The sequence below is a fragment of the Opisthocomus hoazin genome, chromosome Z (genome assembly GCF_030867145.1).
Source record: "Opisthocomus hoazin isolate bOpiHoa1 chromosome Z, bOpiHoa1.hap1, whole genome shotgun sequence".
Taxonomy (NCBI): Eukaryota; Metazoa; Chordata; class Aves; order Opisthocomiformes; family Opisthocomidae; genus Opisthocomus; species Opisthocomus hoazin.
The window spans coordinates 64,077,459-64,100,590 of NC_134454.1; the positions used below are offsets into that span (position 1 = coordinate 64,077,459).

The 23,132-nt window shown below is 37.5% G+C and overlaps 1 protein-coding gene across 2 annotated transcripts in view; it reads right to left on the bottom strand.

Annotated features, from left to right (window-relative positions):
* AP3B1 (adaptor related protein complex 3 subunit beta 1) overlaps positions 1 to 23,132 on the bottom strand; it is a 165,605-nt gene that overhangs the window by 92,168 nt on the left and 50,305 nt on the right. For both annotated transcript variants that reach the window (XM_075410692.1, XM_075410693.1), the window contains exons 8-13: positions 10,707 to 10,868; positions 8,436 to 8,533; positions 5,279 to 5,333; positions 5,128 to 5,199; positions 2,469 to 2,531; positions 1,420 to 1,552 (exon numbers count right to left, since the gene is read on the bottom strand). In XM_075410692.1, the coding sequence (XP_075266807.1) occupies positions 1,420 to 1,552; positions 2,469 to 2,531; positions 5,128 to 5,199; positions 5,279 to 5,333; positions 8,436 to 8,533; positions 10,707 to 10,868 (583 nt within the window). The remainder of the gene's footprint in view (positions 1 to 1,419; positions 1,553 to 2,468; positions 2,532 to 5,127; positions 5,200 to 5,278; positions 5,334 to 8,435; positions 8,534 to 10,706; positions 10,869 to 23,132) is intronic.

Sequence of the window (23,132 nt, forward strand, 5' to 3'; positions counted from 1 at the left end):
CAAAAAGAAAGACAAAGCCAGAAAACAGACAGAAGGATTACTAAGTAACAAACTTAGTATTCTGAAGTGATAGTTTTATTATTTTATTTAAGACAGAAAAAAACTGAGGATTTGTACACAGTGAAAGGAGCCTACTGACCTAGAGGAAGATTGCCAGTAGAATTAAGCAGAATCAAGAACATCTGAAGCCTGTATTTTTATTACAGTCATTGCTGAATGTAATACAGAGACGTACATCATGCAGACATGTCCTTGTAACACAACATGGGAAGACATTTTAAATACAGCTGTTAATCAGCAAAGCATAAAGGGACATACAGTCTGGAGCTCTATGAAATTAAAGCTACATATATTAAAACTACCAAGCTATACACCAATGCCTCTTAGGAGTTTCTGAGACAAGGTGAAGTGGGAGATAAGGAGGACTCATAGTTCATAAATCAAATAAGAAAAAGCTCTGAATGTATCAGTGGGGCACAGGATGACTATGTGCTACCAAAGTGGACCTAATAAAGGTCTTCATAGGATTATCATGAAAAATATGTCCAGTAGATATGGAGAGGAATTAAGGCTGTTTTTGATAGCTTAGAGTAGATCTCACCTGTGTTCTCTGAACAACTCTAATTACTACAGGCCGTCCCAAAACTATGCTTTTCCTCCTTCCTGACATTATTATTTTTAACTACATCTTTCTTAACTCTATTTCCAATATTTAACCATATTAATGTAGACTGTACATGATATAATAATCTTCCAATTCTGTTATTGACTTCCTTCTGTGCAATATTCATTGGTAACTTAGGAAGAATATACAATATTATCAAGTATTGATTTACAGTGCTGCTATAACCTATTTGACTTTATCTGCTCCTTGTTGTGTTCCTTCATGTCTCGCAACTCTGTTTCACAATATAAAAATAACAGAAGCCTAGATTACAAAATCAAGTCAAATATGGGGCCATTTATCCTAAAACTATTTAATACGTTTTTTCAGTTAGGCATTGAGGCACTGAAAAAAAAAAAAAAAAAAAAAACATTCCAAGCTTTCAGCACCCTCTACAGGCTAACTGTTTTGACGCAACTAAATATGTAACAGTAAGTCATCTACGATACTCACAACAGTACACTTTAATATTTACAGCGTTTTTGAGAAAAAACAGGTAAATATGTAATTGCAGGCCACAAGGAATTAATTTCACTAACAAAAGAGAAAATAAGCACCAAGTGATTATAAAAGCCTTTTAAAGTGCTTCAAACAAGAAGCAGCACCAGAATCACTATTTTTATCCAGTCATGTCAGCTAAATTCTTGTAAAAGTCAACTCCCATATGCTTTTTCACATGATGTGCTCTGTGTGGTTCTCATTAAGCAAAGGTCTCACGCCATCAGCTACTCAGACAATTAAAACTTTTAGCTTACCGTCCCTGTTGGACAGCAAACATACGAGTCCATTAAGGCATGTGTCAGTCACTTCAGTGATGTTAGTTGCGCATCTGCCTATAGCCTGAATTGTAGCTGCAGCAAACTGTTTATCTTGGCTTTTCACATAAGTCTAAGGAAACAGGATTTTCATTAGTCAATACATATGTCTTGTCAACCAAAGATTTACCATATTATCCTCATAAGACAGACATACTGCATAAGAAATTCAATATACAAAGCTACACCGCATGTTAGAAGTTGTACTTTTTTCACCTCATCGTCACTTTTGAAAGCATTTTCTTGCTGGCTGTGGTCACGCATGGCCACGTGAACCTCTGATTTCAAGAAAGCTTGGGGCAGGGGGCAATTACCCAAACACAGCAATTAGTTTGTGTGCAAGGTTGGAGGAGTTGATGAGTTCTCTCTTCAGAGAGGTTTCAGTTCATTTAACCAGAAGCATCTGTGAAACTATGAATAACCTACCTGCCTGAGAACCAGTACCTTTCAGAGAAATCCAGCCAGAGAACTGAAGCAATGAAAATAGTTGTCACAAGCAAAGAAGGAAGAAAGAAGGACAGACACCGTTTCACAATACAGGCAGAACATCTTGCTGATACATGCACAGACATTGGAGATAATACTACTTCATCGAATCACTTACAGAAATGAGACTTGGCAATGGCAATAAACGCTAATGGCCAAATATGACTAAAATTAAGACCCCATCATCTAGTAACTTACAGTGTCAGTCAAGTTGGTAGAATTTGTTTTAAAGAATTTGGATTGATCAAGTTTGTCTCCTTGTGGTTTTTTTTTTGGTAGTTGGAAGGAGAGTAGGAAAAAAACACACTGAAACTCCTTTCCACATATAAAAAGCTTCACTATCCATCATGATATGAGACAGTTTCATTTTCACTCCAAGAACATTTTATCCTGGAAAAGACTTTAATCTGAAAAAATTAAGACTAAAAGTCTAGATGAAACATACAATAACGGCAATTGGCCAACAGAGAGCGTTTCATATAAAAATACACTTTTGTACAAACCTGAAATTCTCGAAGCAGGGTTGATATGTTGGCTTCATTTGCTAAATTTGTCAAGATTTCAAGCTACAAGAAAAAAACTCCAGATATTTTATCAAAAGCTAAAACAAAATATTATAAACAGTACTACACATACACTATTCTTATACTGTATACAAATAAAAAGATAATACTACTAAAAGTACCACTCAGAATTCAACAGAACATACTAAATTTCAGTATAAACTGGTAGTAGCATTGTACTTGGCAGGAATATTCTGCTTGCAAGCACATGCAAGGTTTTCAGACCAGGACTCTAGGGTTCAGTGATGCATCTCTATGATTCTATGGGGCTTGGACTAGATGACCCACAGAGGTCCCTTCCAACCCCGAACATTCTGTGATTCTGTGATTCTGATCTCCTACGAGCTTTAGTGTTGCACTGCATATCAAACGGGCTTGAAATACTTCTGGCAGCCTACCTTCCAATGTTACGCAACAGGCCTTGGCATGTAAGAACCATGTAACACTAAGAAGAAATAATGGAAAGCACAATTGCAGCTGGGGAGAAATAAAACGTCCATTATATTCAGATGAACTACAGTAAAAGACCTTTAAACTCAGGAAAGAAACAGTTATGTCTATGAGACTCCTCAGATGTTAATCAACATCAATAACATCAGACCCTGAAAGGCCCCCTCTTTGTTCCTGGTGAACAAGAGGATGACACAAAATACTTGGCATATTGTTAGGATTCTATTCCTCCAGGCTGTTTTAACTTTGAAGAAGAAAGAATTCCAATACAATTTGAATGATGTAAATTGAAGAAAAAGACAACTCCGTCTCTGTAAAGGGAAGTCATGTCTCAAATCTGTTGGTATTTTTTGAGTTGGATGCACACAGACACAGACACTTAACTGATAAAGCCTACTTGCACTTCAGAAGCAATCTGATAGTACCTGTCACCAAGGCTCTCAAAGACACAAATCTGGCATAGCATACAAACCAAGTGGATAAATGAAAGAGAGAAACAAGCAGAAAAAAAAAAGACTATTTTACAGTACAGGAAAGCTATCGGTGGAATCCACGAATATCTTTTTGGTCTTCTACTTTCCAACATATTCATATATGAACTACGAAAGTAATGAGAAGACAGGTGACAAAGTTTTCAGCTGATGCTACAGTTTTCAGAGAAATAAAGACAACAGCTGACTAAGAAAAGCAGCTTTAAAACTTCAAATATTAGGGGACTGGTTGATAAAATGGAAAAAAAATTTAACAGAGGTAAGCGTAAAGTAATGACCATAATTGAAGAAAAACCTTAGCTTTACAGAAAATGATAGGTTCTGAGCTGATTGCTACTAACTGTAACTGAGAAATTGCGGTTAAAACAGGTAACTCGATGAAAATATAAGCTCAATGCTAAGAAGTGATCAAAAAAGCAAACCTGATGTTGGGAAAGAAATAGAGAACAAGAGTGCAGCAGATTAACTCCAGGGTGCTCCTGCACCTGAAGTACTGCTGTAGGTCTCGTCCTCCTATCTTAAAGCAGATAGGAATAGAACTACAGGAGTATGGGGTGGAGAAAAGCACAAGATTTTCTTATATGCATAAAAGTTTAGGTTGTCCTAAATTTTTCAGCCACCAAGACAGAACTGCGACAATGAAAGGAAAAACCATAATTTCTACTTATCTACCTCTTCACCATTGTACTATCCATTAATATGAGAATCAAAATATATCAACTTTCAATTATTTCAGGAGTTCATTAGTGTCATTCAGGAAAATTCACTGACTAAGTCTTACTAGTACTCCCAACAGTCTTCAAAATCATTAAATGTGGGGAAGATGTTTTTGCCTCCAACTGCCTCAAATTTACTTAGATTTGATGTTGGACTAATAAAAATATGATGGATTTGGCATAGCCAACTTCGACTGCACCACACTGCACATGCAATGAGGGTGCAACATGGATGTAGAATGAAAATATGGAAAAAATAATGTTTCTTCACAAAACCTGTACCTTCTACGCCTACATACAAGTGCGTATGACTATCTAAGGCAAAACAAGAGGAAAGGCACATAACAGTAGACAATTTTTAGCTATTGTTTCATCAAGGATTTCACGTCTGTTAGAGACTAAGAACAGAGAAAACAATACATCAATAGCCTAAAAGAAGCATTGAGATGTGGCCTTGAGAAAAGCCTAAAGTATTTCTCATGTCGAATGCTGACTTCAAGGGGAATTTGAGACTCTGACACTGTCCCATTTTGTTCAGGGAAACAGATGTACACTCTCTTAAAGCTAACAGTACCAAAGATTTTGTAATTTCATTTCTCTTCATCTGAGAAGATTCTCCCTCCCATGAAAACAGTCAAACTCTGAATGTCTGAATGGCTGGTTAGACAAAAATAGTCATGCTCTGCATCACTGAAAGGTACCAAAAAATGTAGTGAAAAGCACACCCCATATGCCCTCTATAACATGGTAACAAGAGAACTTTCAGATAGCCTGACAAGCCTGAAGGATGCTTGTGTACTTAACCAAAAGCCACAAGTCTACACTACTTAGTGGAAAAAAAGGAACAGCACAGAACAATATGTGTCATATCAGAAAATTCTTCCGTCTTGTTGCAAACAGATTTGTCCAGCAGTACACAGATGAATTAACTTTTCAACTCACCTTCAGTGTTTTGATCATTGTTGGATCAGTTGATCTAACATAGAAACTCTTCAGATAAGGTTCGAACATGCCCTGAAAAGCAGAACATATTTAAGTAGCTCACCTGCATTTCATATAAAATATGATTTAGAAAATTCTAAATACTGTATACCTTTCTCTGAATTGACATAGTGGCAATATTTTGCAGAACTATATACTGCACCTCCCTAGAATTCAAAAAGAAAACACAAGAGTTATTCTGCAACATTACAGATACAGAGAATAATGCAACATGACATAGAAAGTCCAATTCTATTTGATTCCAAAGTTAGTTATACATTTGACTTGGCACAAACATAGAAGGAAAAAGCTTATTGTCAACTGCTACAAGTTCATCATCTGCTTCACAGGAAGATGCATGATGAAACCAGGCTCTCATTTTTAAGAACTTCAATATGCAAAAACTTCACTGACACCAGGGAAATGCTTCTTGTAGGCCTTGGGTCTTAAACCAAAATTTTAACCAAAAATTTGTTTAAACCACCACCATTCTGGCATCTCCAGAAATAGCTCACAAAAACCTTACATTTTGTCAATCGTCTTGAAACTTCTTTGAATATTTCAGGATGACACCGCTGAGAACAAAATCACATCTGTAGTGTGGCAACCACTGCATTAGTTACAAGAACACAAAATCCTTGCACAACTAAATACAAAAATATTAAATAGGTTTGGAGGATATTCTCACCACTAATGTGCTAGTTTAAAAGCCTCAGCAGGAGTGAGCAAAAAGAAATCTGGTTACTTGTCTAAAGCTTTTAAAGTACTGAGTTTCTGCCACCAATTGCTTAAAAATGAAGTAATAATTTACACGTAGTGTTTTCTGAACCATGACTGCTCAAATTCTCTCATGATGCAAATCACACCCTAATATAGATATCATTGCATCTATTATCTCCTTTTACTCAAAACTGTCTAATAGCCCTGTGGTGATTACAGCTGTTGCTTACAAAGAAAAGTAATAACAGAGAAGCACTTAATATCTTTTAAACCTATTTTTATGTAATTCTTACATAGGTACATGGAAATAGTTAGCTGTACATGATGAACTAAGACTGGAAATTGCTATGACATGCTCTTCCAGGCACTCTCACCCTTACTAGATTACAGCATATCTGAGATTCATTTAAAGGTCATAGGCACATAACTTCAAGAGCAAACAGCAAAAGCTTATTTCAGAGTGGCTCTAATAGCAGAAGTGTTTCACACAGACAGGTGGCAGAGAACAGACAAGCCATTCAACACAGGAAAATGAGGAGACTGGAGCCATTTTAGGCACTAATTGAGGTACAGGAAGGATGTGACTTCTCTTTCGATGAAATCTGAGTATAAACGAGCAATAAACAACAAGCCAAAATAATCCTTTCAACCTGTGAGTACCAGTTTAGTTCCATACATCACCTGTACGTATGCCAAATGGCTTTAGTTATTTTACTTATCTTTGCATAAAGAGAATGGGAAGCACACCATACTATAAAACCAAACACAAAAATAACAGAGACTCATTTTTATCTGAAATAAAAGCATGAATAATCTACTTAACCCAATTTTCTTTCACTAGTCTAACTTTTAATTTATACAGATACTAGCCATGGGTGAGCTACAGAGGTTTACAAAGAAAGAGTCGTATGGTGACTGGGCTGACAAAAGTTAAAGCCCATCTAAACCAAGTAATCTTGGCAGACACAATAAAAGTAACTTATTTTTAAAGCTTTTTACCTGTTTGATGTGACCAACTTAAAAACAATAAATAATTTTCACAGTGAAGTTCTACTCAAGAATACCATGTTTAGTTAGAAAGTTATTCTGAAAACATCTTGTGTCTCCCACCACCCCTTCAAGGCTTTTCATATAGATACATGGAAGTTCAATATCTAAAAATGGAGGGGAAAAAAACCCCACTTTCATGCAGCAAAGATTGGCATAATATGCCAAAACTATCAAACTGAAAGAAAAAAAGTATTATCAGTCTTATGAAACACGTAGCCAGTGAGACTCTTCAAAGGAAAGTATATAAGGTCACATGCACAGAATCACAGAATGGTAGGGGTTGGAAGGGTCACCTAGAGCAGGCTGCACAGGACCTTGTCCAGGAGGGTCTTGAATACCTCCAGAGAAGGAGAATCCACAACCTCCCTGGGCAGCCTGTTCCAGTGCTCCGTCACCCTCAGAGGGAAGAAGTTCTTCCTCATGTTCAGACGGAACTTCCTGTGCCTCAGTTTGTGCCCATTGCCCCTTGTCCTGTCACTGGGCACCACTGAAAAGAGCTTGGCCCCATCCTCCTGACACCCACCCTTCAGATATTTATAAGCATTTCTATGGTCCCCTCTCAGCCTTCTCTGCTTCAGGCTGAACAAGGCCAGCTTCCTCAGCCTTTCCTCATAGGAGAGATGCTCCAGTCCCCTCATGACCCTCGTAGCCCTCCACTGGACTCTCTCCAGTAGCTCCTCATCTTTCTTGAAGTGGGGAGCCCAGAACTGGATGCAGTACTCCAGATGGGGCCTCACTAGGGCAGAGTAGAGGGGGAGGAGAACCTCCCTTGACCTGCTGGCCACTCTCTTCTTAATGCACCCCAGGATCCCATTGGCCTTCTTGGCAACCAGGGCACACTGCTGGCTCATGGTTAACCTGTCATCCACCAGCACTCCCAGCTCCCTCTCCGCAGAGCTGCTCTCACATTGGAGATGATAAATTCAAAATCAGTTGTCCTGAATGAAATATGAACTTGTTTTTTAAAAAGAGTCCAAGGATTAAGGAACCATAGGAGATTGAGCAGTATCAAGAGGTATTTCAAATATGTTTCTTAGTTTCCCTATCAACAAGAAGTCTTCAACATAAAGTGCAGGAAAAGAAAATATACATCTACAGATTTCTTTAGTGCCTAGCAAGACAGTCAGGAACTCCCATATAATTAAATTTCCAGTAACTTCCAATAATGAAAAAAAATCAAGAAACTAGGCAAACTAGTTAGTACTGCCTCTATTTGTACACTAACTAGGTGGCCATGATTCTTCCAAGAATGAAAGTCATAATTAAGAACAAAACACTCCAAATACTGAATGATCACTGGATGTGATACTGAAAGTGATGGAATTACTTTTAATGATCCTCATTTGTTGAGTAAATACTGTTATTACAGGACAATATTAAAACTAAACTCTAAGAAAGCAATAGTTACATTCTTCTAATTACAGATAAACAAGGATGTAGGAAAAACTCTCACAAAAAAGTAGACATAGCAACCAATGTAAAGTACAGACTTGACCTACCTATTACTACGGAGTAAACGCACCAACGACTTAGAAACAATACCAGCTTCGGATTTTGGAGCCAAATGCCAGTAAAGCTGTGCAACTGCCATTACCACCTAAATGAAGAACATTCAGAACAGCATGTTAACTTTAAATCATCATACATATCTATGACATTTGCTTCAGACTTGCAGAACTGCCAATGCACTCTTCTTCAGAAAGCAAAGCACATACCCACGTTCTCTGAAATCAACAAAGCAGACTGGGGGAAAAACATCAGAAGAAACATATTTTTATTGCCAAAATAAAAGTTAATTTAGTACCTCTCATTCTTCCCAGTATTTCTTATATAATGTAATATACAGAAAGACACAGGAAGATGGACAAGACCGAAAAAAATGTAGGTAATTCAAATTGTATACATACTGATATAATTTTTAATGAGCCAGTATTGCTAACATCACCTGTAAAAATTAATAAAGAAATATTATTTAAAACTTCTGCAAATTTTGTGCTTTTATTTTTATTAAATACAGGCTCAGTATCACCCGTTTTTTAGTTTCCACTTAAAATACTTCATCCCCTTGTTCTATTATGCAATTTATAAAATGACAGCTGCCTTTACTGGTGACTTCTACAGTCTCAAAAACTGTAAAAACTACAGGGCTGTATACCAACATCCTGTCTAGCACAAAGCAGAAGACTGAGATATAAGCAACTCAAAACCCACACTATTTCTTTCCTTTTCATGTCTTCTCACAAGTAAAAGACAAATGATGAACTTTGTGCTAATGAATAAGTCACATCACATCCTTCCCTACAATAATGTCATGGCCAACTTTCTGTTCAAAATGAAACAAATCATAGAAAAGAGACTCCAAGTAAAGCCATGAATATGACGCTTGACTTGGTATCTTAAATCTTAGTACCAGTGAAACAAAAAATATTATTAAACAATATAAAGTGATTAAAAACATGTGAAGAGGGGAAATAACTGGAAGACTTTTAGCAATATGTTACAGGGAACTTTTATTACTGACAAAAATCTAAGGTCAAAGAGCAAGCAAATAATTTAACTACTGGTAAATTCTGTGAATGGTACAAAAATTGGTGTACTAGTAGTTCAAAGAAGCATGATTTCACTTGACAAACTGCACTTAAACAATTCAGTTAACTTTAATATCAGAAAGCTAAAGATCATAAATGTGAGAACCAAAACCATGCTTAACAGACATAAAGAAGATGATTTACGGAACATGGAAGATAAGCAACAAACCTGTTCTCAGTGCAGTGTGATGGCATGGCAAACATATCTAATGTTCCCATTCTTTGTATGAGATGAGGAAATATCATCTAGACATTGAATAGTGATTTTAGCAAAAGGCTGTGCTCTTACAGCATTATTATTGCAAAACTGTATTCAATTTGTTTCCAAAGTCTGCTGGCAGATAATAAGTGGTTTTGAAAAGAGTTAGACATTAGTTGGAATCCAGAAATACGCTGCAGGGGGGAAAGAAAAACCTGATCTGTTTAACTTATCAGGAACAGGTTGGGACGTGACTTAATCATGATGCAGTAATCGTTTTTGCAATGACTGCAATATTCATTATCACCGGAAGTCTCTTCCTGAAGACATCTATTCTTGATTAACTGGACGAACCGAGGTTAGAAATAAAATTCTGTGATCTGGGTAATGTCACAATGATTCACCATCAGCATGGCTTTTTCCGATTCTAAAAACTCATCTGTATCTTAAAATCTCACAGAGGTATTGCAGAGCATACCATACTTCTGATGTCCTATCTATCCTGGAACCCTGCCAAGGCACCAACACTAAGAATCTGACTTGGACTGCCAAAGAATTTATGCATCTAAATCTCTACTTTCAAAAATGTGAGACTCAAAGGAAAGCACAACTTAATGAAAAACAACTATGATTTTCTTTACGAATCCATACCACCAAAACCAACAGTTTGTGCCATGCGAGTTGCAGAGAAGCATTAAAAGCAAACTACGGTGTAGTCACCACACACTACAGAAGTCGGATTCAAATGTTCCCGTATTTTCTCTAATACTTTTTGTCCTTAATATATGGAGCATGTATCACACTCAGTTCAGGTGTTTTACATAGCAGTAGGTTAATTTCAAAACAGAACCACCATACTTCCGTAAGTTACTAAAGAATATCACTACCACTTTTGAAAAGGTTTTACTTTTCAATCTTTTGAATTTTTACAAGCATCAATAAAAAGTAGTTTAACATTTTAATCAAAAAGGAATTTCTCATACGGCAGCATTTCGGCTTTGAAGCAAGGGCTTTGTATTTCGTAACAACAGCCTGTGATCCGGGTCCATAGTATAGGTGTGTTTCACTTTCCGATCCTTTTCCTTCTGTTCTTCATCGGATTCATAGAAATTATTTTCACTATATTCTTCCACCACGTCATCATCCTACCAAAAGACAAAATGACAAAAACATACACAGTATATTTGAATCTACTGGGTTTATTCATTAAGGAAATAGCACACACCACCACAATTTATACACTTCATAAAAAAATAGCTATCCGCTCTTCTATCCCAGTTTCCTCAAAGCAGTAAATGTAATGACATGAAAAACAGCTTTAACAATATGTGCAAAATTTCCTTAGAAATAAGAACTGCTAAATTAAATATTTTCATTAATATTCTATAAACTAGGATAGGTATGAATATTGGTCTTCTTTGGACTTGAAGCCTATGATCTGAAATTGACATTTCTGAAACCAGGCAGTTGTTTAAAATTCCCACTTTTTTTTAAGACTTAATGCAAATCATGTGCATTCTTCCCTCTCCAGCAATATAGAAATTATCTGTGAAAACAGCAAATCTCAACAGAAGGGACAGGTTTTTTCTTAAGAAACTAGATGGGAAAAAGGTTATGTATCCTGACCCTGGCCTTCTCTAACGAAGTACAAATCCTTGAGCTGTTCAAATCAAGTTATGAATTATCAGCATAATGTCACTTAAAAAACTCAACACAAGACACTGAAAAGAAATTATTACAGTTTAAGATACTAGTAAATTAGGCCTTTTACTCCAGAAAGCTAAATAAAAGAATATAAAGAAATATATCTGATTATGTAAACATGATAAATTAAAACAAAACTTAAGATTTCAGATGTGGATCAAAAAATGGATGAAGAATGTATTTTAAATATTACATGATGCTTCTATTTAATTAGCATTAAAAAGTCCACAAACAAAGAAAAATAATACGGAAACCACCACGATTAGATTAAAGCAGAATGTCAGATTCCAGAAGCTGTGGTCTGGATTATCAATAATGACAGTACTCAACATTACAAAACTTCTTTTAAAAAATAAGCTACTGACCTCTGCAACTTGTTATATTCAAGTGTGTGTCTTTGCTCTCCTAAATTCTTCTATCTCACTTTGTCACCAGAACACCCAACTAAGACAAAGAGCATTACTGTGGCTAGCTGGAGCTATTCACATTACATTTGGCTGGCTGGTACCAAACACCAATCATACCAATAGCTCTGCTTGTCTTTTCTCTCCTGTCTCTGTCCAACTATTGTAAGTAATATCCAACTCTCGACAATGGTTTTAAGAGGATTATTTAAGTCATATAACCAATTGTTGATTTTTTAAAAGACAAATGTATCTTTTTAATTCTAGCTGGCAGTAGAAGAGCGATCAAAAGTGAATGGAAGAATAGCTAGAATACCAGGGAGAAGCAGGGAAGTGACAAGAAACCAAAGGTGTCATTTTACTGTTTTTTAGTAAAATTTGGAAGGATACTGAAAATAAAACTTCCCTTCACATTTCTTATTTTTATTACTTGATGCCAGCAATGCTCTCTTTGTTTTACAGAATCCCTAGCAAGCTCTTGGATTTCTTCCACAACAGCAATCAAAGTGATTTAGCTTGTTTACTTCTCTGCCTACACACTTCTGTGGCAGCCAACCTTCTAAACCAAAAACTCAGGATGCTAAATCAATAGTACTGGTAGCTGAATTTCTCCCCCTGTCTACAGGACAGGCAACTTCAAAGCAGAATTCCTGATCCTGGTGCAGCTCAACCCTGCACTGAAGAAGTTTCCTTTAACAGAAGGAGGATAATTCAATCCTCATTGATTCAGTCTTGAGTATCCCTGCCTTGACTGCTAACAGACACGCACATCAGTACTATTGAACTCAACAGGAATACAGCGTTGGAAATTGTATTTAACTCATTAATCACTGTTGTAAAGAAAGAGTTTGAGCTCTCACATTTCTTTTTTTGTTTGTTTTTAACAGAATTATTGGTTAGAAACACACTTGGAGCAAAATTCCAAATAATTAAAAAGCAACTTCTGCCCTTATGAAAGCATTTTTAATTTAAATCCCATTATAGTCTTTATATTGAATTACTATCTTCATTCCCCCACAGTAGAAGTAGTAATGTGGTCTTTTCTCACAGTCATGTGTTTTATCGCGATCTTAGAATACTTCTCTCAAATCTGTTGAGATCTGGTATGAAGTAATTATGTTCCAAAGAACAATGATGACACACAGGGAACTAAGTTTAATGAACTGAAATTTATTAAAACCAAGTCAATGAAGTCCAAATTAGTCAAAATTTGTAGTCACAAGGACCTTACTAGAACAAAAATACGTAATACTGCAAGATTTGCACATCACCATGGAAAGGAAAGCAAGGTATTATGTAAAAGAGCTGGGAGACTGAAAGACAAAAACCTGCAGGCTTCTTGATGTGCAAGAATTGTTATTTCAAATTCCATTAGTCATTCCAGACATGGAAAGCAGTTACCAGGAAATGTGAAAACATTCAATTACTCACAAACCCTTAAGCCTCAACCTGAACTGCTGACTATACCCATTGCCAAAGTGACAAACGTACATTTAGAATCGTAGAATCATTTAGGCTGGAAAAGACCTTTACTCAAGTCCAACCATTTACCTAGCACCACCACCACTAAATCATGTCCCTAAGAGCCACGTCTGCGTGTCTTTTAAATACCTCCAGGGATGGTCACTCAACCACTTCCCCAGGCAGCCTCATCCTGTGCTTTATAACCCTTTCAGTGAAGAAATTTTTCCTAATATCCAATCTAAACCTCCCCTGACACAACTTGAGACCATATTCTCTTGTCCTATCACTTGACACCGACTTCATTACAACCTCCTTTCAGGTAGTTGTACAGAGCGATAAGGTCTCCCCTCAGCCTCCTTTTCTCCAGGCCAAACAAAGCCAGATCCTTCACCTTCTCCTCATAAGACTCTAGACCCTTTACCAGCTTTGTTGCTCTCATTTGGATGCACTCCAGCACCTCAGGGTCTTGTAATGAGGGGCCCAAAACTGAACACAGTATTTGAGGTGCGGCCTCACCAGTGCCAAGTACAGGGGCACAATCACCTCCCTACTCCTGCTGGCCACACTATTCCTGATACAAGCCAGGATGCCGTTGGCCTTCTTGGCCACGTGGGCACACTGCTGGCTCATGTTCAGCTGGCTGTTGACCAACACTTTTCCAGCACGCAGCTTTCCAGCCACTGCTCCCCAAGCCCACAGTGTTGCATGGGGTTGTTGTGACCCAGCTGCAGAACCCTCACCCTCATTGAATCTCATACAATTGGCCTTGGCCCATCAATCCAGCCTCATCCCTCTGCAGAGCCTTCCTACCCTCAAGCACAGTGTACTTTCTACTCCCGCCCAACTTGGTGTTGTCTGCAAACTTACTGAGGGTGCACATGATAACCCTATCCGGATCACTGCTAAAGTTATTAAACAGAACTGGCCCCAACACTGAGCCCTGTGGAACACTGCTTGTGATGTGCTGCCAACCACATTTAACTGCATTCACAACCCTTTATCCATCCATCCAGTTTTTTACCCAGCAAAGAATACATTCGTCCAAGCCACAAGCAGCTAGTTTGTCCAGGAGAATGTCGTGGGAAATGGTGTCAAAGTCTTTAGTAAAGTCCAGGTAGACAACATCTACAGCCTTTCTCTTATCCACTAAGTGTATCATTTTGTCATAGAAGGAGATCAGGTCAGTCAAGCAGGACCTGCCTGTCATATACCCATGCTGACTGAGCGTGATTACCTGGTTGTCCTGTACTTGCTGTGATGGCACTCAAGATGATCTGTTCCATAACCTTCCCCAGCACCAAGGTCAGACTGACAAGCCTATAGTTCCCCAGATCCTCCTTCCAGCTCTTCTTGCAGATGGGCGTCACATTTGCTAACCTCCAGTCAACTGGGACCTCCCCAGTTTGCCTGGACTACAAGATGGAAAGCAGTTTGGTGAGCACATCAAGCAGCTCCCTCAGTACCATTGGGTGGATCCCACCCAGCCGCATAGACTTGTGTGTGTCTAAGAAGTGTAACAGGTCACTAACCATTTCCCCTTAGATTATAAGGGCTTCACTCTGCTCCCTGTCTCTGACTTCCAGATCAGGGGGCTGGATACCCCAAGAACGCTTGGTCTTACTATTAAAGACTGAGGCAAAGAAGTCATTAAGTACCCCAGCCTTTTCCTCATCCTTTGTCACTACGTTTTCCCCCGCATCCAATACAGGATGGAGATTCTCCTTAGCTCTCCTTTTGTTGTGAATGTATAGAAGCATTTTTTATTGTCTTTTACCACAGTAATCAAATTAAGTTCTAGTTGGGCTTTGTCCCTTCTAACTTCCTCCCTGCAAAACCTCATGACATCCTTGTAGTTGTCCCGAGTTGCCTGCCGCTTCTTCCAAAGGTCAGAAACTTTCCTTTTTTTTTTTTTTTTTTTTCTTCTCCTGAGTTCCAGCCAAAGCTCTCTGTTCAGCCTGGCTGGTCTTCCCCACTGGCTCATCTTTCAGCACACAGGGACAGCCTGCTCCTGCACCTTGCTCCTGTACAAGTATTAAAGCTTATACAGAAGGAAGAGACTGGAGACAACTATTAATTCTCCTCTGATGTGGCACAGAGCTAGCTTCAAGGCGGCAAGCACAACTGAAGCCTCCTGGTATTGTAAAGAAGGGGGAAAACCTTGTGCAGAGGTCTAAGCAAGAGCCTCCAAGCTCAGCAACAGTGCTAGTAGTGTTCAGGACAAGAACCGCAACCAGAAGAGCACACCCCTTACACTAGGTCTACATCGTGCACTTCAACCATGAAAGAAAGTATGAATGGGGTATAACGGAGAAAGCAGCACTGCTAACACTCTAGTATTTTTACTGACAGCACAGAATCAAAAATAAGATTCTTACCTGTGGGAGATTAAAGTATTCCTATTTTAACTATTAATGTTGAATTGAAACTGCCAGCTTCCACAGATAATTTCCTGCACATTACTCTCCAGTCCTCAGTATCTATACTGCACCTGCACTAAGCTGGCATTTCTTCACACGTCCTTGAAGAAATGCCAGATATTAGCAGCACTCAAATTTTACTTTCCCAGATTTCTAGTTAGAGCTCAAAGTGATAATAACAAGTACATACAAGCAGCTCTATCAAAAAAACACAAAATACTCTGATAACCTTTTTTAACAGGTGACAGACAGAATGAGAGTTCAGGGAGTAGATTCAAATGTTCTCATGTTTTCTCTTGTCCTTTCAATCACTTTAGATACAATTTCATAGTCGATTTAAGACAAACCATGTCATTACGAGGTTTTTGTTGTTTTATTTGTTTGTTTTTTAAAAGCATGTTTCATTTTCACTAGGATCAGTAAAACAATATGGCTCACTGTGAGGTCATAGGATCACTAGAACTGCTGAATTTTCAAAAGCAGTAGGTGGTGGGAGGACAGAACAGAGGCATTCCCTTTCAGTGGCAGTCCTTAGTTAAACTGCATTAAGTAAACTTAACAGTTTGTAGTAGCACATGATTTAATTGTGCAGCTAATAGCTTTTCTAAATTGTGAAATCACTAAAAAGTTCAGAAACCTCAGAGAATGAAGTGATTAAAAACCGAGAGCGCCACTAGTATTCTAGGCTAGGAATTGCAAATGGACTCTGTACATTCCCCGTCTTCTGCAATTTATTCAATCCAGTATAGAAGTGAGTATTTTAGTGTTAAAGAACATGCATAATTCCTTTTTACGTTGTTCCAGACACAGAGTTTAGGGACATCTTCATAAAGTATTAACAGCTTAAATGAAGAAACTGCCAGATAACAAGTTCCATTAGCTTGTTTTTAAAGTCACTAAGTAAATGAGCTAACACTTAACTTAGATCTTGCTTGGAATTGCATTTAATATGGCATTAGTGTTGAGAATGTGCCTTCCATTTAGGGTAAAGCACATTATGTGAATGCTACAATTACCTCCAAAAACATCCACAATCTCAGAGTTAAAGTAAAACTTCACTGAAATCCGAAGCATGAACACATACTATTTGCCCACTCTACCAGTCCTAACCCAATCTGGTACTCAAAAGTGATTCAAGTATCTGTATTCCTAGGCTAGGTATAACTGATTTTAAAGCTATAGACTTCAGTTTCTCTCCTCTGATTGATATGGAAATACATTCACAGCTCTTTTGATTCCTGCAGTTGAATCTTTGGCAGATAAGACTTTAGCTGTCTTCCAGAGCCCTTTCTAATACTTCTAAGAACTGCTCTCGAAAGAGTTTTCGATAAGTTAAATTTTGAAGGTACAAAGAGTTTTGGGACTATTCACTAATCGGTGAATCTGACTGCAATACCAAAACTGCCTTCACCAACCTAGATCAGCAGTCCACTTGCTGTATCATGACCAGTATGCTTGGAAAGGGGAAATGGTAGAAAATGTTCAGAACAGTTTCCTACTTGAAGAATTAATGAAGTATCCAAGACAGATCTGAAATTTTGATGTCATGTGTGAAGATACGTACTGAAATCCTTCTGCATGCTTCACAGATGGGTCTCAGAACACTAAAATAGACCTATCTTTAGTATATCTGAGCAAATCAAAAATTGTCCTCAAGACTGCTCAAAAAAACAAGGAGATGAGCTGTGACACGTTTCTGACAGATGAGCAGGCCTCAACTAATCACACTTGCTAATAATGTCGTGCTGGCAGAAGGATCCATCCTCTCTACAATAGGAATTCCTTGAATAAGATACTAACACGTCAGTACAGGTAGAGCTTGACATGAAGAACTGATAGTGGTCTAAAAAATGGCACAATATTACATGGTAAATATTTGAGAAACGGAAGTGTAACCAACATAATCTGCAGCCTGGTTGGAGAAAAGCCTTAGAAGGCACAAAGTCAAGTTTGCCACAGATATCTTCAAGTACCAAATGAATGAGAGTGAGTTATAACTTTTGTCTTATTTAGTCAAAAAGAGTTGAAGAGTCAAAGAACAAAGGGACCAGATCATCCACTCCATAAATAACAGCTTCCTTTCAAGTACTAACCAGCCATCAAAGTATACTCACTCTTTCTTAGGTAGATTGCCACTATAACCAGTTGTGTGATAAAGACTTGTGCTACTGTGAATGGTCTAATGGGACCTAGTAATGATCTAATGAGATCCTCTGACGGCCATCGGAAAGTATGGGAGTATTTAAAGTACCTAAGCACAAGTATATAGTGCCATTTTATACTCCCTCAAGAATGAGAAATACGGGCATGGGTCTGGCAGATCCTGAAGGTATGGAGCCTACAAGAGATCCATAACAACTGAAGACAAGGCAGGGCATCCTGTGGCATTCAGAACAACACTAGACCCTCAAACGAATTGTATCACAGTTTCTCTAAATGTTAAAAGGTGAAAGGTTTTCCTATTTAAAAACAGCTACTGGATCTTTAATTGTTCCATTGAAGGAAAACCAGTTTCCAGCACCTAACAAACTCCTGCTCACACTTGTGTGCAGCGTCATTGGAAAGAAACAGGCTGGGGATTACAAGACAGGTGAGAAACAAATTGGATCACAGCATGTTATAGTAATGGGTACAAACTGTAGCTGTTCCTGAATGGACAGAAAGCAGGAGGTGACTTTGCAGTCACCAAACCAGAACAGCACGTTCTGTGTGGTCTCAGGCACAATGCATTTACAGCTTTCACGAACAAAGTTATTGAAAAACAAATGAGAATTTTAAAAACTTAATTTCTCCCTTCTACTGCACATAGAATATGAAAATATTCTGGCAATGAAGTAGTGGTCTGGGGTACAACCTGTATTCTGCCAGGAAAGAATTTGCAAGGAGGCTTCCTGAAGAAATGCGCAGTGGACCAGAAGGTATACGTCCATTACTCCCTTCAAAATTCAGTCAAAATAGACTGAATACTTTCAGTCCAAAAGTCAGCAAATACAGAATGCAATGATTAGGTTGTGTGATATATAAATAATAATATCTAGCCCATATTGTTTATATAAAATATTCATACAAACTTATCACACTACCAAACATCGCATTCTATCACTCCACCAGGGCCCAGATTTGTTGTCTGACACAGACCAAAAGGTACATGCACATTTTCAGTCAAGTGAACCACAATGGAATGAAGAACCAATACAGATTGCAAGATCATCATGATACTACTCTGGTATGTTTGAATATTATAATTTACTTCAATTATAACCGCAGTCCATTCATTACTATTGAGATAGAGAGGTCAGAAAGAAAAACTAAGGTTTTGGTTGGGTTTGTAGAACTACACAGATCTGAAGCCACCAAAACAGACTTGGGACTCCTACAGTGCCTTCTTCTAAGTATGGTTTTTCAGATTACAATTCCACTCAAATGAGTTTGCTGGAATTATACTGAAAATGTAATATATTAATACGGTTATATAAAAGATATTATATAATTCCAATAAATTATAATGGAAACTGGTACTTTAATTTTAAATTTTAGATAAAAGCTATCATGCTCCCGTCAAATGAGATTTCATGGTTCCGTGCACACAATTATATTTGTGGGTTTTTAAAGTTTATTTATTTAAAGAGACAAACATGCTTTCAATTAACAGAAACTGAAGTGAGTGTTAATGGAAATAGTAGTCGTGACAAACTGAAGAAATATTTGGGTTACAGTGTGAACAATATTTGCTGATTCTAACCCTCAGTCTATAGCATTCACATTGCTTAACAGTAACATGGTGTCGAACACCAATCTATTTTTCATATGCCAGGAAATGATACAACCTGAAAAAAGGTTTCCAATGTGGACACCATTGAAAATTCTTACCAGACTTTCTATAATTCAATGGCCAATATTGTCTTAAGTGTCTATTAATACAAAATACCAAGAGAGACAAGAAAGACACAGACTGCATCAGCATGTGACAATAGTTCAGAGCTGCAAGAATAGGATTCACATTGGGCAAGATAATCAACGGTATCTGTTCTTTGGCTTTAAAACACTAGCATTAGTCTCAGTCCAGTTCCAATAAACCAGAAAGCCAGTGCACAAAATCCTCCAGAATCTTCTCAGTACTCTTAGCACTTTACCAGCTATGATGTTGTAACATCCCTGTAAACAGCTATCAAGCGTAATGTTGAGACATCATTCTGTAAAAGGATTCACCTTCCAAGCCAGCTGACCTTGTGGTATCAACAGCCTCTAGGGTTACAAGTTTCATACTCACCAAAACATTTTCACATTTCTTTAGAAAAGCTAAATTATAATGGGGATAAGGAACCCACAATAAAATTCTACTCGTTTGGGAAGATTTTATACACAATTAAAAAAAGCTTTCTATATAAAGGGCTTCCAATTAGTAAATATAGCGAGCTTGATACCAAAACTACAGAAAGGTATTAACACACCTGCTGAAGCTTGAGTGAAATTTAATATTAAGGCATTTTTCAGGCACAACATTGTTCTTAGCTTAACTTCCGGCATATATACAAGTTACATGATAAACTGGTCTAGGTATATACATACAAAGACTTGCTTCCTTATTGTTGCAGATAATTTTCTTCAGGCCTAATTTCTGTCATGTGTCATCATTGTCGTCCCCCGTCTTCCCCCCCTCCCCCCACCCCCAATTCTGAGCACTTCAAATTGAGCAATATTTCAATAAACAAAAGTGTAAAAGTTGAGACATGTTTCTGGTAAGTACTTATTTATAAATAACTTTGCTATCACTGAAGCCCATGATCAATTTGAATTCACTGTTTTTTTCCAGTCTTAACTGAACACCAAGAGAGTTTCTTTCTGTAACCTGCAGTTTTCTGAAATGAAGCCGAGCAGCCCCTAGAGTCACTGGATTTTTGCAAGTCTACAGCTCCCACCTTCAAATTGCTCTCTACAATGACTGTCAAAACTTCTGACCAAGTCAGCTCTTTTTAAAACACACCCTCCAAGACAGCATACACATTTGGTGGTGAATCCATACACCAGGACAGCTGAAGCAGTCACTACCTCCTGCGCTCCTCCTCTCCTTGCAGAAACAGGAATGGCTTGAAAATCAGTTCCTGAACTGCTAGACTGCAACTCAACATATTCACAGAATCCAACAGCAACTTTATTTTAAACATCTTCATGCATTAGGCTGCAAGCTGTAATGGTTCACGAGCTGCCTGCAAACAACTCGGCAGTCCTGACAACTCCTGCAACAACGGCAGGGCAAAACATTTAAGCTGGGATGCATTACAGTGTTATCTGACATCAAATACATCGCTCCCCAGAAAAATTGTTGAAATTTTCTTTCCAGTTAGTCCCAAGCAGATATTTTCACTCCAGAATACAACTGTCTTGCTCTCATTCCAGTTAATACATATTAAAGCTGAACACAATTCATATGGAAAAAAGGTCATTCCGAAACTGCTGTTCACGCGTAAGTACTTCAAAAACACCCTCTAAGTATTTCAAGACAAATAGGATAAACCAAGGACATTCTTCCTCATAGCATTCATGATCAGAATTAAAAATTCCACCCTTCAGAGAAGCTAAAAATAGGAATAAAAAGCTGAGTATTCTTGGTTAATGGGTATTTCGATTAAAGATTTGCAACAATTTTAAACATATTGGTCAAAAAAGGATTTTTCTCCGTAGCTGGCGAGTATTCTAAATTTTTCGTTAGGTTTCTAAACACACAAGAAATCAATTCAAAACATTACACCATTACTTGCTGGGAATTAACTTGAACAAAAGCAGCACACATTTCTCAAAAAGTAAGGCAAATTTTAGTGAACAAAAATGCAAATATGCATTTTAGTAGCCTGGAATTTATTAATCTGATAGGTTTAATTTCCATTTTCCTACATCAGCTTTATTTATAAAGTGTCGTGCCCTATAAATATGCTGTTATTTTCTATAGTCAAGAACCCTCTTAACAAATCTTCTCATTAATATGTAAATTTAAAGTCAATCGGTCTTCTCCCTGACAGCACCATGAATTCCTAGTGCACTGTATAATCGGCTTTGACTTGGCATCCACTATTTATCATCAAAGATGTCAGTTAGAAAAATTATGGAAAACACACTGCAATTGATAAGACTGCAATCTACTTTGTCAACACTTAATTGTTCCTCAAATCATACATTTACATATAAACAGCCTAAATACTGATCCATAATGATGCAAATAAACTAAATTAAAAATCTCTTCTGCTGCACAAGATGCCCTGTTGTATGATGAGTTCATTTAAGAACCTATTGACAAAGGCACGCGTTTCAACTAGCCCCAGAAAAAATTTCTGCTAATTTAATTGCCGAGTAGGTAAGACAAACTAAATTTTGCACTGAAGCTCATGAAAGTGGAAACAAAGTGTTATTAATACTACACCACTGATTACCAATTTTAGGTTGACACAGGCAGTATTGTTACACAAACCTTTTACACTCCTAGAGCAAAAGCCACAGCAACAACTGTCATCCATCCAGTTTCAGTGAAAAAAGTACATTAGAGTCTTACAGAAACCTAATTCCATCAAGACCTCCAATCTCTCAGTCCAAGACAGGAGGTCATCCTCCTCTTCTACTCTTGCTTTATCCAATCACAGACTAAAACTGGTGTAAACTAATTGTGAAACTGCAGCTTTACATAAAGCAAATTATCAATTTTGACTCTTTCAAAAGGTCAGAGAGAAGAATGCAAGTTACTTTCTTTCAAAAAGCAATGTGTAATAAATACTCTGCTTCAAGGACATTAGGAAAACATATTACTTAAGCGTCTCATTACCTAAAAATACTTCCCTTATTTTAAACAATTTTTTGGAAAAATGTGTTCTTACAAGCAATGTAATTTTCATCTCAAATGGAAAAGGGAGCTCCAGAACCCAACTGGTCGTGCAAAATGACAATTCTCCTTCAGATATTTTTGCTATGTTTCTAGTTTTCTAATCATTACAGCCCCTGCTTATCTAAGAAGTGAATGTAACTGTAAACTAAATCAGAGAGAAATTAGCTTTTTGTCCAGATACATCTCCTTATAATTATTTTCATATAATAAATTATACATATATTAACATAGAATGCCACTGCATTTCAGTCTGATTCCCAGGCAAAGGGTATCAGAATACAGTTTCAAAGAACTCGGTTATAGTTGGTGTAATTCTGTATTCCAATGATGAAAAAAAAAAATCTCAAAAAAACCTGTTAATATGCTAATTACGAACCACCATAATCTGCACTGAAATAACACTGCCTGAACAGAAGTGTTAAGACACATTAGCTGAGCTACAGCAGAACTACTTCAGTCTACAGAAATATAGAGAAATTAAAAAAAAAAAAAAATCAAATGATGAAACTTTCTGTAAGGTTCTGGGATCACCTTATATTCGTTACAAAT